The 15,795-nt window shown below is 44.2% G+C and overlaps 1 protein-coding gene across 1 annotated transcript in view; it reads right to left on the bottom strand.

Annotated features, from left to right (window-relative positions):
* The window catches only part of ATP8A2 (ATPase phospholipid transporting 8A2), a 438,273-nt gene extending 422,967 nt beyond the window's left edge, over positions 1-15,306 (bottom strand). The window contains exons 1-2 of the mRNA XM_079903371.1: positions 15,260-15,306; positions 14,993-15,137 (exon numbers count right to left, since the gene is read on the bottom strand). Of these exons, the coding sequence (XP_079759497.1) occupies positions 14,993-15,093 (101 nt within the window). The 5' untranslated portion in view covers positions 15,094-15,137; positions 15,260-15,306. The remainder of the gene's footprint in view (positions 1-14,992; positions 15,138-15,259) is intronic.
* Between the last annotated feature and the right edge of the window lie 489 nt (positions 15,307-15,795).

Raw genomic sequence — 15,795 nt, 5'->3', positions numbered from 1 at the left:
TGTTATAAAGCAGAAACTAACACACCACTGTAAAGCAATTATACTCCAGTAAACATGTTAAAAAAAAAAGCACAACTATCTGTTCCATCATTTTTATATTTACATAACAGTTTGAATTTTGATCCTTTGGTTATAGGCTGCTCCAACATTTACGTCAATAATTGTCAAGTAACTCGTAGGTGAAATTTAACAAAACCAAAACATCTGTAAAAAAATATAATGTAGACAACTACTGAATCACACCACTAATGGTAGCTTTTTATTTTCTTGATTTGGTCTCCAATTTGCAAACGAGGAATAATTATGAAAATGTTTCCATTTTAAGATTTTTATTAAATCTAGTCTGCGTGCACGGGGGGCCAGAGGGTTACCTGGGACTGCTCCTAATCCCCATGTCGAATATAACATGTATTTAAAAGTAATAAAAATGCGCTAGTTTGAAGCACACACGTGTATTTATTTTATTGCCGACACTGCAGACCAATGCTGGTGCACGAGGACAAGGCACAGCAGACAGACTTTTAGTCGGTTTTACTGTTTGCACCTCGGGCAGGTGGCTCCTTGGTCCTCCACAAACTGTGGGGTTCAGGTGAGTTACGTACCTTTTTCCTGTGAATTGGGGATTCCAGCTCCACCTTGCCCACACCTCCCTTCCGGGCTCTCCTTAGGGGTGCAGGCTCAGATGTGGGAGCCTGGCCCCCTCCCCTGGGTGCAGTCTGTACCGCAAGGTGAGCCTAAGAGGAAGGTGCCGTGGTAGTGAAAGTGACACACGGCACGACCCGGGAAGAACACACCAGAAGGCTGCGCTGAGCCTTCTGCTCCTGGAATTCCTCTTCTAAGAGGCTGAGGGTGTGAGCCGGAAAGCAGAGGGGAACTAGCTGATCCAGGCCTGGATAACACATGTAATCCCTAAGTCATCACCTGCACCCAAACCCACCAAAAAACTAAAGCAACATGGGAAAAGAAACAAGTCACCAATGCCTTGCTTTTCCATCACATCCCCAAAGGCAGCTCAGTGACTGGTGTGTACTAGACACTAAAAATAAATTGGCCAAATGAACACATTTTAAACTTCAGCTGATAGAAATGACTAAGGGTGCCAGCTATCACATTAAATCCCAAAGGCACCTGCATGTGAGGACAGACAGAAATCTGTTAAGTCTGAAGAACTGCCATTAAAAGCATGTAACTCAGCACCCCCCTTTCAGGAGTACTTTATATATAAAAGCAAAACATGAAAAGCACACAAAACACAAATTTCTGAGGCTTAAGTAACTGCTTTGGGGGTTCGGTTCTGTTCAATAAGCAATTAAGTAGGAAGGGAAATCTTAGAACAACGTGTGAAGCCAATTCCTATTTTCTGGTCAGTTCTGACCTTCACCTGTGGAAGAAAGTCATTCAGTGCAGTGCCGCGGGGCTGGGAGTGGGCTGGACAGCCAAGGGTGTGGGAGATGTGAGACAGGAAGGGCACTCTTCTTAAGAGATGTGGGACCCTCCTGTGTAAACCATAATGGAAAAGTATATATACATGTATAACTGAGTCACTTTGCCATACGGCAGAAATTAACACATTGTAAATCAACTATACTTCAATAATATATTTTTAAAAAGAGAGATGTGAGACCCAAATCTTAAAAGACCGAAAGGCTTTAGCAAGGAAGGAGAAAGCACTCCAGGGAAAGCGTGTGATTAAAGGCCCAGGGAGCATCTCGCTGCAGTCAGAACACAGGATGAGAAGAAACAGGGGGAGATGGACCAGGAATCCAAGGGTAGAATGAGCACAGCCTTGCATACCTTACTGAAGACGCAACACAAGTAGAAATGGTCCCTGGATGAAGAATCCCAGAGCCTTCACTGTTCTAGAAAAACAACCCCCTGGAAGGGAAATGGTTGAGGGGTGGGGGTCACCGTAACAAGTGGAGAAAGAGCCTGAACCGGGGCAGGAGAAACCACCTGCTTGACAAGGCAGGTCTGGTTAAAGCCCATGCCCAATCCCACCAAGCTTCTTCCCCAGCCTTCAATTCTCCAACCTGGTCCAGGAATATCCCAACTTTCCCAGGACCATCAGGGGAAAATGGGTAAAGTCGACGGGAGAAATAGGGAAGAAAATAAGTCATTTGAGTTTCCTTTAAACTTTTATACCTATTTTGAAAAATGGGGCTTTTTTGTACCATGGTACACAGCAAGACATAAGATCAAGCACAGGAGAATCAAAGGATGGAGACACCATAAAAACAATGACAGCTTGATAGAGTCCTGAAACTCCCGACAATGGTGGAGAATTACTATTTCAAAGGGCAGTAAGAAGATTACAGGAGGCGTCCAGAGTAGACAGATTCAGAGAGAACAGTGGGGGTCAGGGGGAGTGTGGGTGGGGAGGCTGGAGGGATAGAAAGTCTTAGTTTGGGAAGATGAAGAGTCCTGGCGATTGTCTGCACCATGACGTGAGTGTACTTGACCCTACTGAACCGTACACGTAAAATAATGAGGATGGTAAATTTTATGTTACGTGTATTTAGCACAATTAAAAAAGGAAAGAAAAAAAGCGATAGGCCTACATGACATATTATGAAGGACCGGAGAGGCGATATCCACGGTGCATCACGTTCTGGACATTTTCACACTTGGAGCCTCATGTGATCACAAGAAACCTTCAAGGAAATGTGCTTCCCATCTGACAAATGAGGAAATGCAGGAAATTACTGGCACAGGTCATTCAGCCAGAAATCAGGAGAGCCAAGACCTACAGGCCAGATTTGCTTCGCCCACTTTACTTCACTTTGATTGCCTTTCCTCCTCGGGCTATTCAAAAAAAAAAAAAAAAAAGTTTACACTGCTAGTTTTTTCTGTTACTATTTTTCCAGTAAGTACTTAGCAATTTAAAATTCTCTGTGATAACCTCAGGCAAACACTAAACTTAAATCTTAAAAATCAGGTTTAAGCAAAACGAAAATGTTTGTGTTTGTTCCTTACATCCACTCAGCCTACTCAAGGTGCACTTTTTTTTTTTTTCGGTACACGGGCCTCTCACTGTTGTGGCCTCTCCCGCTGCGGAGCACAGGCTCCGGACGCGCAGGCTCAACGGCCGTGGCTCAAGGGCCTAGCTGCTCTGCAGCATGTGGGATCCTCCCGGACCAGGGCACGAACCCGTGTCCCCTGCATCGGCAGGCTGACTCCCAACCACTGCGCCGCCAGGGAAGCCCTGCACATTATTTTTTAATCTCTACTAACACAGCACCAAACCTGGTGGTTTTTGTTTTTGTTTTTTTTTTTAACTCAAGTGATCATATACAAAGTTTAGTGGAAAGTTATTGCCAAACATACTATCTAAAATGCAAATGACGGGAACATCAAAATTCATAAGGCACTCAGTCAGACACTGTTTACAGTGTTTTCTGCATATTAATTCAGTAATTATGCATATTAATTAATCCTCACAGTAATCCAGTGACATACGCACTGCAGACGGGTGACAATAGGATCGCCTTCAACAAAATCACCACGTGCTAGTTTCCAACAGAAATCAGAGCCCCACCCCAGACCAAATAAACAGATTTTTCTTATGCAATGTAAGGTTTTTTAAAAAAATGATCTATATATCCTGGTCTCTCCAACCATGCGACAGGAGATGGGAAGCGCAATACGGCCTGTGGAGTGCAAGCATGAAGTGACCATCGGCACTGATGCTGTCTCGCAAAGATTCCACGAAAATGCATTTGATCATTTATGGGCTACATCAACCTGGCAAAAAGGTTTCAGAGACAATTCACTTTTTTTTTTAATTTTACTAAAGTATACTTGATTTACAATGTTAACTTCTGCTGAACAGCAAAGTGATCCAGTTACACATATATGTTGATATATTCTTTTTCATATTCTTTTCTATTATGGTTTGTAGGATATTAAATACAGTTCTCTGTGCTGTACAGTAGGACCTTGTTGTTTATCCATTCTCTATATAATAGTTGGCATCTGCTAACCCCAAACTCCCAATCCATCTCTCCCCGACACCCTGCCCCCTCAGTCAGCAACTATCTTCAAAGTCTTACTAAGCAGAGAACACATCTCAGACGTTACAACAAAGCCCTATCACTCAACTACTGCTCTATTCATTACGTTATAAACATTATTATTCCACAGACATATGTGGACCCATTTTTAGGTCGTTCTAATTTTTTAAATACCCGATGTATTTCAAAAAGTAAACAGCATATGAGTTTCTCAAAAAGCCTAGCCATTCTTACTGTATTCATTTTTTCTAATTGTAGTATCTCAAAATATCAAAATTCATGAGGTCCCTTAGCCCAACAGTTCAAAAGAACACGCGATGCATAATTGATTCATCTTCAGCTGCTAGGTGAGAAAACATACTTGGCTGTGAAGAACATTAATATCTGCGAACTATTTATATAGAAAGTATTATGATTTAAAACCTAACTGAGCTAACTTTCTTATAAAGCGATCCACTATTCCCAAATCCTTAAACATCAGGGGTTGGTTTCTATAAAACACTTATTTTATTCCGTAGCAAACACCAGCACTGTATTAAAAATAGCTTCTTGTCTAGGTAAGCGTATGACTTGTGAAAAAAAATTTGCAGCACTGTATTGTGCCCATGAACCATCCAAAGAAAGTTACTATCAAATGGACCGCAAATCTCAAAACACATGGTCCTCAGAACTTGGAATGAGAAACATGAAAAAATGGTCAGTAACATGAAGCTTTCTCAACATGCCCTCAGGGTTTAATGTGAGCATGTAGTTTTGGAATTTTCAGGTACAGTTTTAAGGGCAAAAATATCATAGATAACTTCTCCAACCCTCAGTGGAGACAGATGTTCCTTTGTAGGCAAATGAATTATAAGCATTAAGTGAGCATTTCGGGCGTACGTGCGTGTGTGTGTACGTGTGTGTACGTGTGTGCGCGCACGTGTGTGCACGCAGACATTTACACAGAATGGAGGAAGGAGATTGGTAAAGACATCAGAAGGAATCTCCCATGGTGTTTTCTCTGGCCTTGGAGTTTCCCAACTTCATAATATCGACAATACTGAGCTTATAAACATGGTTGACCCATGTCAAGACCTCCATACAGAGAATAACTCTGTATATACGTGCACACACGCTCCCTCCTGTCCTTAAAATTATTTCTCCTGCAACATCTAAGGAAACAGAGTGAACAAAACTTTACTGAAATCCTAGTGGCAGCTGTCCAGCAAAACAGTAACACTGAGAGAAGTCAACGTTTCTGTTTGCCCTTCTGCCATAGTCATTGATGAGGGAATTCAATTTATTCTGATCTATCAATCCTAGAATGATTAATGATTTGTAAAGGTAACATGAAACATTAACAGGAGGCAGTTGTAACAGAGATGGAATACTGGGGAAGTAAGTGTGACACTACTCAGCCTATATAGCCTTACTGTTTTCAAATAAAGAGCTCTTTTTAAATTGTCAGAGCTTGGTAACACATTTCATATGCTAGACAATACTTTTGAAACCTCCACTCTTTACAGGAGCAGAAATAAAGGAGTCATTTTTTGATTGGATAACTTAAGGAATATTCCTTTATATAACTGCATCAGCCAGAAGGGTCCCGGAAACAATGTAACGCTCTCACCTGCCCCTTTAAAAGCCTTCCTCTCTGCAGCTAACTCACCTCCAGGGGCCTGGCTTTTCTCGGCACCTCAGGTATCATCCGCATCGTTTCTGGAAAGGCACACACATGGCTGGTAGACCTTCTGCCCTTCGCACGTGCCTCCCCCATGCCTGGATGCCCTTCCGATGTGAGCCACTACTCACCTCCAACCCAGCTCACTGGTCATCTACCATCAGCTTCACCCACACCCACTCTGCCGCTGGCCTGCCCTCCAGAGCCATGACCTACGCCCAGCCCCAGAGCATCACTCTTGACAGTTGGGGGCTGACGTGCTTCCCTAGCACAGACCAGCGCAGGCTTGGAAACGATGCTCCAGCCTCCTTGCTGTCATGTATCTCAGTGCTGCTGAAGCCTAAGGTCAAGGTCAGACTGGGTCGGACCACACAAGTTTCCTCCAAGGAAAAGAATCTAGAGCAGGTGCTTCCACCCTGGGGTGTAGGAGAAAGGTATCAGAGCTTATATGTACATGTACCTCCAAGAAGTTCGCTTCAATAACCTTTACTGAATGCCCCAAGACCCTCTGTAACACAGCTGAAGGAGAAGCGCCCTAACAGTGGGGGTCAGGGGATGCTGTGGACTGAACTGTGTCCCCTAAAAATCCCTATGTCGAAGCCCTAACCCCACCCGCATCCCCAGTGACTGTATTGGAGATGGCGCCTTTGGGAGGTGATTAAGTTGAGATGGGGTCATGAGGGTGGGGCCCTCATGATGGCATTAGTGCCCTCACAGGAAGGGACACCACACAGCTTGGTCTCTCTCTCTCTCTCTCTCTCTCTCTCCTCACCACGTGAGAAGGTGGTGGTATACAAGACAGGAAGAGGGTCCTCACCAGAACTTGACCATGCTGGCACCCTCCATCTTGCACTTCCAGCCTCTAGAACTGTGAGAAAATGCATCTCTGTTGTTTAAACCCCCAGGCTATGGTATTTTGTCCTGGCAGCTTAAGTGACTAAGGGAGTAACAAAGGTGCCCTCCCCTGGCCGTTCTCTCAGCTTATTACTGCACGTTTCAGTGTCTGCATCCAGCTAGGCGCGCTTGTCAACTAGACTAACTCTCCCAAAAAGAACAAGTGGCTTCAGAAACATGCAATGGACTTCCCCGGTGGCGCAATGGATATGAATCCAGCTGCCAATGCAGGGGACACGAGTTCGAGCCCTGGGCCGGGAAGATCCCACATGCCGCGGAGCAACTAAGCCCATGCGCCACAACTACTGAGCCTGTGCTCTAGAGCCCCTGTGCCACAACTACTGAGCCCATGAGCCACAGCTACTGAAGCCTGTGCACCTAGAGCCCGTGCTCTGCAACAAGAAGCCCGCGCACCACAACAAAGAGTAGCCGTTGCTCACTGCAACTAGAGAAAGCCTGCTCGCAGCAAAGAAGATCTAACAGAGCAGCCAAAAAAAAAAAAAACCACGCAATGAAGCAAACCGCGTTTTGAAAATAATAAACTAATGACAAGCAAATAAATAGTACAATTGGCACCTTTAGGAAATAAAAGCTCTTCAAAATCATTTTTCCAGGTTAAATGTTAGGATAATTTAATTAAATCTGATAAATCAGCCGAAAATATTCAAAAATCAAGAAAGTTACCAACAATGTGGATTGACATCCGTAATTCTTAACTGAGAATCTTGGTAAATACGTATTGGGTCTTCAGATAATGACAGTAATACATATAGACAGATAGTTAAATAGACATATTCCAGGTTCATGGTAAAAAGTTTTACTGATGGGACATGTGATCAAAAAAATCTGGAGACCACTGATGTGGCTGTAGAGCTTGTGTGACAGAGCGAGGCCCTCTCCCCAGCTGTCAGCTCGTCTCAGGCAGGTCTGAAAGCCCCAGCCAGCCACACCTCTCCAGGAGCCTACGGAGGACAAATACTGAAGATACAGAGAATAATCGCTCTGAAGGACCAACCACAACATCCCAAACTCAACCCCAAATCCTTTCCTAACTACATCTAATTAAAAACATAGGTAAGGGTATCTAAAAGCCTACAGTCTGAGTTGTGAAGAGCTGGCGTTCATTTAGGAGAAAAGGGCAGATCAGCATTTAGATGGTCAAAGCCAACCTCATGGATTTCAGGAAATTTCTTTGTAAAACCTCCCTCCCTCCCAACAATGGTCAGACCTCCCCTTTTGTTCTCACGAGGCATTGTCCCTCTTGAAAGGGCTGCTGATTAGCATTTCTGAGTAAGCTTCTGCTGTCTGTTGAGTGACTCAGCCAGAAGTAGCAGAATGAACACTTAGACGCTACTTTCTAGATAACTACACAAAAGCTCACATGACTGAACTCTGACTGCAGAATTTTCTGCAGCCCACGGTTCTACTTTTTCAACTTCGACACAACTAGATCGGACGTTTGCAAACAGACCCTACTGTTGCCAGCTAAGGGGATGCTGCCTTCCCATCTGATCGGCACCGTGGATATGTGAAGATACTGGTCCAGTCTCCCCTGACCACCACCCCTTCAAACACACATCTGTCCCCAGTAAGGACCCAACATCACCCAAAGCATCCAACAGAAAGACGAGAGTTGAGCATTTAGTTCCTACTGTCCCAGATACTTCTGGTTTTTAGTGTATTTTTACTTTGAGATAAGTTGATGCTCACAGAAGAGTCGCAAACATAGTAGAGAGTTGCCATAAACCTTCACCCAGGCCCCCCACAAAGTCAGTATCTCCTATCACCTTAGAAACATGATCAAAACTAATTTAATGACATTGGCACAATACTACCCCAACTACAGAGTTCAAAATTCACCAGTGTTACATATATACAATGGAATACTACTCAGCCATGAAAAAGAACAAAATAATGCCATTTGCAGCAACACAGTTGCAAGTAGACACAATCATATTAAGTGAAGTCAGTCAGAAAGGGAAAGACAAATATGATATCACTCATATGTGGAATCTAAAATAAGACACAAACAAACTTATCTACGAAACAGAAGCAGACTCACAGACATAGAGAACAGACTTGTGGTTGCCAAGGGGCGGGGTGGAGGGCTGGATTGGGAGTTTGGGATCAGCAGATGCAAACTATTACGTAGAGAATGGATAAACAACAAGGTCCTACTGTATATAGCACAGGGAACTATATTCAATAACCATCATGGAAAAGAATATGAAGAAGAATATATACATGTGTATAACTGAATCACTTTGCTGGACAGCAGAAATTAACACAACACTGTAAATCAACTATACTTCAATTTAAAAAATAAGTTCAGTGTTTCCTCCAATGTACCTTTTCTGTGCCAAGATCTGATTTAGAACTGATACTGCGTGTAGCTGTCACATCGCCCTAGTCGTCTCCAATTCTGGTTAATTTTAACTTGTGTTTTTCACAAATCCTGATGCTTAATTCTTTTTATCAGTAAGAGCCAGAAGTGCTCAAGTTCACAGAAGACAGAAAGAGTTAAACAGAATCTGGGACTAGGGGAGGGGAAAATAAGTGACTGACTAGAACTCAAACCCAACACCTTTGCCTGTTTTTATAAATGGGAATAGCACAGACATTTCTTTAGTCAAATTCAAAATCTGCACCAGATCTACCCATACAAGGGTCAACTCGATAAAGCAATCACCCGTCCAAGTCGGTTCTCCTAGGCATTTGCTGTTTCCTTAGAAACATCAAATACAAAAGCGGCCCAAGGCTGACATGCTTCTGTTTCTAAAAATACTACATTTCAAGAAAGCTCAAGCACGTCATAGTTACCTGAAATAAACAGCGCCAAAGGCCCCCGATTTGAATGCTTTTATCTGCAAAATGCCTCCAAAGCCTTGTCCAGTGGTGCAGACCTAATAAGTGTTCTAATTGCAAGCATCTTCTGTGGCCTTACTTGCTACTGGCATGTATAAAAGTAAGGATTCTTGATGTGCTGTGACATTCATGTTCAGAAAATATAGGCTAGGAGTGCTTGGTTTGGAGATTAACCAAGTCTATGCCTTGAAATTAAAAACAGCTAACGCTAACTGTGTGAAGAGATTATATGTTAATTAGCTTGACTGTAGTATTTTGCTACGTGTATGAAACCATCACGTTGTATGCCTTAAGAACATACAAGTTTTATTCAAAATATAAACAGATCAAGAAAAAACAGCATAAATGGAAGAAAATCTTGAGGCCGTTTTAAAGTAGGCAAATGGAATGCTTTCAACATCATCAACTATTCTTGATAAGGATTTTATATACCTTTACCTTTGCCAAACTTGACAAGGATGACTGTCTCACGTGAGATCTATAAACCTTGGTTTTTAACACAACGATCTGTACGTGAATCAAAAGGAAGTTACGATTGTTACCGGTATCTTGGTATGGTTTCTCTGTTAAACTGTAAGCACCTTAAGTGGGATGACCAGATCCTACCTAAATACTGCGGCTTTAGCCGTTTAGAGAGAATCGCTCGTCCTCACAGCCCTCCATGATCTTAGATCTGGTACCCTATACAAACATTTACCACCACTATTCGGGTACAAACTGCTTTTGAAGATGATTTTGTTCTCTTCACTCCGTAAAAGAAAAATCTCCTCTTAGGCATCAGGATCCCACCCTAATATTATGAAACCGTGATGCTATTAAACCTACCACCCAGTGCTCGATTCTCCTTTCTATAAAGGCAAAATTCTACTCCAAACTTATCGTGACAAAATCAGCAAACTATTCATATGAAGCAATTTTCTCTTAAGGCAAAGCAACTTTAAGCAATGCAATCGCTTGACAAAGCTCGAGTTATTGCTTTAATGAAGATTTTCACCGTCTTTAACTCCCACCTGAAATGAATGACTCATTCAAATCTGAGTGTCTGTAAACATTCCTAACTTGCTTTGAAGGCCTCATTTCAAATACTGGAGAAAACCGTTTGACAGCCTTGAAACTCACTGTTTTAAATGGCACGCTCGACAGTCACATAAAAAGACTGCACGTGCCTGATCTTGATGACATAAATATTGCCCATTCCTTTGACCAGGAAATCACTTCAAGGTATTTTCCGGGAGAAAAACTGTGTAACTTGAAACATTTTTTTAAATTTACATACACAAAATTAATTATTCACCACCAGGTTCCACTAGATAGCAAGCTTTCGATAAGCTTTTAATAGTTCACTTAAAATGCTTAAAGGGAAATGGTATCATTCATATGAAATGTCCAGAACGGGAAAATCTACAGAGATAGAAAGTGGATCAGTGGTTGCTTCAGGCCGGGGAGGAGGGGATGGGGAGATGTCAGCTAAGGGGCACAGAGTTTCCTCTGGAAGCTATAAAATGTACAACCAGCACCACAACTTTAGAACAACCTTGAATACAGTAAAAGCCGCTGGACTGTATCCTTTAGACGGGTGAATTATATGGTATGTGAATTATTTCTCAATAAAGCTGTTAAATTTTAAAGGAGATGTGATTGTACACTTGAGAAAAAAGGAATCTTGTCAAGTAGACATATATACAATCTTTCATGTGTAGATGTAATAATTACACTGTAACATCTAGTCATTGCTGGATGATTGAAGACAGTTACTGTCTTCACAGTTAAGGTCCTAGAAGATCCATGCCTAGGAGAAAAAGACCATGTTCTATTTCTCTCTGATTTTGATAATCCAAATTCATTGGCTTCAATAATGGAAAACTTCAACATACCACAGCTTCAGATCAAATGCTGGTGTTACCTGCAGCGTCAAGAACAAGGTTTAGAGAGACATCCATTGACACGGCACGAACCCTTCCAGAATTTCAAGGAATTGCTTGGAATTTGAGTCACCATGTCTGGCATTCCCCTGGGGCTGCCAAAGCCATTTAACCCCGGCAGTGACCTTCTCACTCCCACTCGCCTGGCGGGGAGTTTCCTTCTTGGATGCACACACCAGTCCAAACGTTAACCCCGGACCGTCCATCGCTGCCCTGAATGGTACCATGCTGCCCCTCGCCAACCTCCCCGAACGCACAACCACCACATCCCGCCTTGGCAAACTCCAACCCCTTCCGTGAAGTCAAAACACCAGTTGCCCATGAAGGCAGTCACATAGCAACTGCCCCACCATCATGAGCTTCCAAGCCAGAGATGGCCTCGGGTGGGGAAGGTAAGCGCGAGAGCTCGGTTCCAGGGACGGCCAGCCTACGGAGGTGCAGGGCATCGGATACACCAGACACCCCCACTCCATGGACCAGCGTGACCCCATCTGTCCCACGTGGTCCCTTCTTTTCAAAAGCCTCAGTTTAGATGCAAGCTATCTGGGATCAACACTCCATATGGCCCAGCTTCTGGGAAAAACCATTAATGTTCTCCCAAGAAAAACTATATTAAGAAAAATAACTCCTTTATCAACTCCCTTTAATGAAAATACTCCTTTGAGTAGCTTTATCAACTTTCAACAAACAGCCATGACGAAGACAAAAAGCCTCATTTTTAAAAAAAATCAGTATTTTATAAAACGATTTCAGCGATATTCAAGTGCTGAAACAATATTGTTCAACATTTTGTAAAATCCTTAAACTATATGCCAAGAAGCTTTAAAATCGATTCTTTAATGAACTACGAGTCACATTACCATCAGTAGTTCCTAATTAAATATACAGCGGAGGTAAAGTGAGTATTGGAAGACCATTTTCTAGAACAGCCGGCACCATACTTTAATTTCTTAGAGCCTCTTCAGTAGACCCTGAAACCTATGCTCACAGTATAAGCCATGAACTCAAACTGTGTGCATTGTAAGACTTAATATATTTAACTAATTCAATTATACACTCACATACAAGGCTTTAAATGGAATGGTTTGTGTCTACCTACTTTCTTCCTAGCCGACCCACGGTATACTCCCACTTAGCCCTCCCCCACCCCCAAAAGAGTACAGATGAAACTGTATAACAGGCAGCCGCTGGAAATCTCTTTGATTAATAATAAAAATCAGTTTCAAAAGTCAATGTGAGTCTTCAGATATAGAGAACAAACTTATGGTTACCAAAAGGGAGGGGTGAGGGGCGGGATAAATTAGCAGTGTTTTATACACTACTATATATAAAACAGATCCAACAAGGACCTACTGTACAGCACAGGGAACTATATTCAATATCTTGTAATAACCTATAATGGAAAAGAGTCTGAAAAAGGATTTATGTATATGTGTGTGTATAACCGAATCACTTTGCTGTACACCAGAAACTAACACAACATTGTACATAAACTACACTCCAATAAAAAATAAATTTAAAAAAAGTCAATGTGAGTCTTAATTACAGAACAGGTTGTGAGGCCTCGCTACCAAGGCTTTTAAAAAGCTTCACCTTCCATGGGAACTAGAGAATTCGGACAAAAAACAAAGACCCCTATTTCATTCTCCCAGCTTTAAGCATGCATAAATGGATACCGAAATTAATAGGAACTAAGCAAAAGTACTACTTGACAATATCTTAAGGTCACACACGAGAAAGTCTAAGGAAATGGAACTATAATGTCAGGGCCGGATTGCAGATGCTTTAAGTGTATTTCACAGAGTTGTGTATCCATCGCCCCAATGAAACCCCGTGTACGTTACAGTCATTCCTCTTTTCCCAACCTACTCCTCAGCCCTAGAAGCCACTAATCTTATGTCTCCGTAGATTTGCCTCCTCTGGGTATTTCATATAAATACAATCATACAGGAGGCCTATTACTGGCTTCTCCTAGCATAATGTGTTCAAAGTTCATTCATGTTGTAGAAGTGCATTCTTTTTTGTGGCCAAATGATATTCCACTGTACGGATGTACCACGGTTTATTCACTCACTTGTCAGTCGACAGACATTTGGACGGTTTCCACTTTTACCTACCATCATAATGCTGCTAGGGACTTCTATACCAGTTTCTGTGTGGACATACGTCTTCATTTCTCTTGGGTATATACACCTCGAATTTCTGGATCATATGTAACTTCACATTTAACCTTTTAAGAAACAAACTGTTTTCCAAAGCAGCTACACCATTTTTCATTCCCATCAGCAATGCAGGACGGTTCCCATTTCTGCACATCTTCGCCAGCACCTGCTACTGTCTTTCTGATTAGAGCTATCCTAGTGGGTGAAGCGGGAACTAGTGCTTGAGGCTCTGTATCTTAAACCAAGCCCACTCAGCCTTGAATTCGGTCTCAGCTATTCTTCCAAGCTACACGCTTAAGTATTAAATAGGCCCCAACGGTCATTCTTAAAACCCAAAACAGAGCCATGCAGGATCATCTAACACTCTTTCAATAAATGAAAGCGTCACTTCTGCATAGTATATGCACCATTATTTTATCCCAAATCCTATCAAGCCACAATAATGTCCAACAGCCGGGCCTTTCTGAAGAAAGATGTCAGGCTAAGCTCAAGTGCCACGGCTGCAGAGGAACACTTAACACATAGCAAAGGAGCCCTGGCCTGGGATTCAGGTTTGTCAATAATCCGTATGTAACCTGACCAATCACTTACCTTCTCCACACCTGAGCATGGTGTTCTGAGCCACGCACAGAACTACATCCTCTGAAGTCCCTCCCAGAGATAAAGCTGTCTAAGCCTGAAAGTTTAATGAAATTTGCAAACATGCTAACTCACATGCCCAAAAGATCTAGCTTGGCACAGCAGAAAGACTTTGGGTTTAGTAGTCAGGCAGGCTAGGTTCTCTTTCCAGCTATGCCATTTAGTAGCTAAATGGCCATATTTAACATCCTTCTCTGTCAGTCTCCTCGTGTGAAGGTAAGACTGCCTTCTTCAAGGGGTTCTGAGGTTTTATAAAGCCAATATAGCTAAAGTACCCAAGAGAGCGGCCCGCAAAAAGCAGACGTTTACATGTTAGCGTCCATCCATCTTCCCGCTAACTCTGGGCAAAGTTTCCCAGCAAATAAAGCCCTCTTAACAAAGGTCCTGGGCATTGAGAGCTGAATGCGAGTTCTTGTGACCTGAGGGATTCCAGTATAAAGCGCTTCTCCACATTACAGTCGGTAACTTGTTAAGGAGAGCTATCGGTTGGCTTAAAACAGGGCTGGGGAATTCTTGGAAGGGCACTCAGGGATGAAGAGACGAGAAACCTCATTTTTGCCAGGGACGGAAGCCTAAAAACGTCCTCCGGGCTCACAGCCAGCCTGAGCACAGAACCAACGCAAAGGAGAGAAAGGTACGAGCTATATTCCCATGACCCGATTGGAAACGCGGGTGTAGACTGCCAGGCTTGAGAGGGAGGGGAGCGGAGGGGGCTGGCGACAGCAGAGAGGGGCGGGGGGCTGGCCAGGTGCGTGGAAAAGCCCAGGAGAGGAAGCCGAGCCACATCCCAGCTGTGAATTAACCGCTTCCTGCGACTCTCGGCTGGCTGCCGCCTCCTACCTGATCCGGTTGTCACGGAATCTGTTGAGATGCGGTTGGTTGAGGTAAATGGTGCGGGCTGGTGCGTCCAGCTGGTCCCCAACAGACGTGGCCCGGGACATCTCATCATCTGCCTTCTTGTAGCCCGAAGAAGAACGAACAGGTCCTGCGGAGAAGAGGCGCGGTCAGAAAGCAGAACACAAAGAAGTCACGCCCGGCACAGGCAGCAGCACGGGCGGGCGGGGACCAGCTGGAAAGGATGCTCCGGGCGACGCGCCGCAGCTGTACCTCGGCGGCCCCTGGAGACGCGCGCAGCTTGTCGGCCCCGCCCCGCCCGCGCTGGTCCCCAGCGCTGAGGAGCCCCTCCCGGGGGTGGGAACCTCGGCCCTCCCGCCCCTCGCCCCGCCCTCTCCCTCCCCTCCCCACTCCCCGGCCAGCCGGGCCTGGGCGCGGGGAGCGCAGTCCCCGCAGGGGTGGCGAAGGGCGCACCCCTGCAGGTAGGGCCACGTGGGCCGAGCGGATGCGGGGAGTAGAGGCCAGAGCCTCCCCTCCCCGGGGCGAGCTCCCCCTCCAGGCCCAGGGAGTGAATTCCCGAGCTAGGCTTTCCCGGCTTCTTTGCGCTGAGGAACGGAGAGACACATTAAGGGGGTGTGCCCTGCATTCGGCCGCCAGAGAGGACGGTGGAAGACACCTCTGTGCTCCAGAATGAAATTCCAGACCCTCCGTGCAGAGGGCTGGTCCCCTGGTTTCTGGAACGAACCAGCAGCTTTTCTCCCCCGACGCGCCTGGCGACCTGAGAGCAGAATCCCGCCCATCCCCGCTCG

Source organism: Stenella coeruleoalba, assembly GCF_951394435.1.
Source record: "Stenella coeruleoalba genome assembly, chromosome: 18".
NCBI classification, from domain to species: domain Eukaryota; kingdom Metazoa; phylum Chordata; class Mammalia; order Artiodactyla; family Delphinidae; genus Stenella; species Stenella coeruleoalba.
This window is presented reverse-complemented; position numbering and strand designations above follow the sequence as displayed.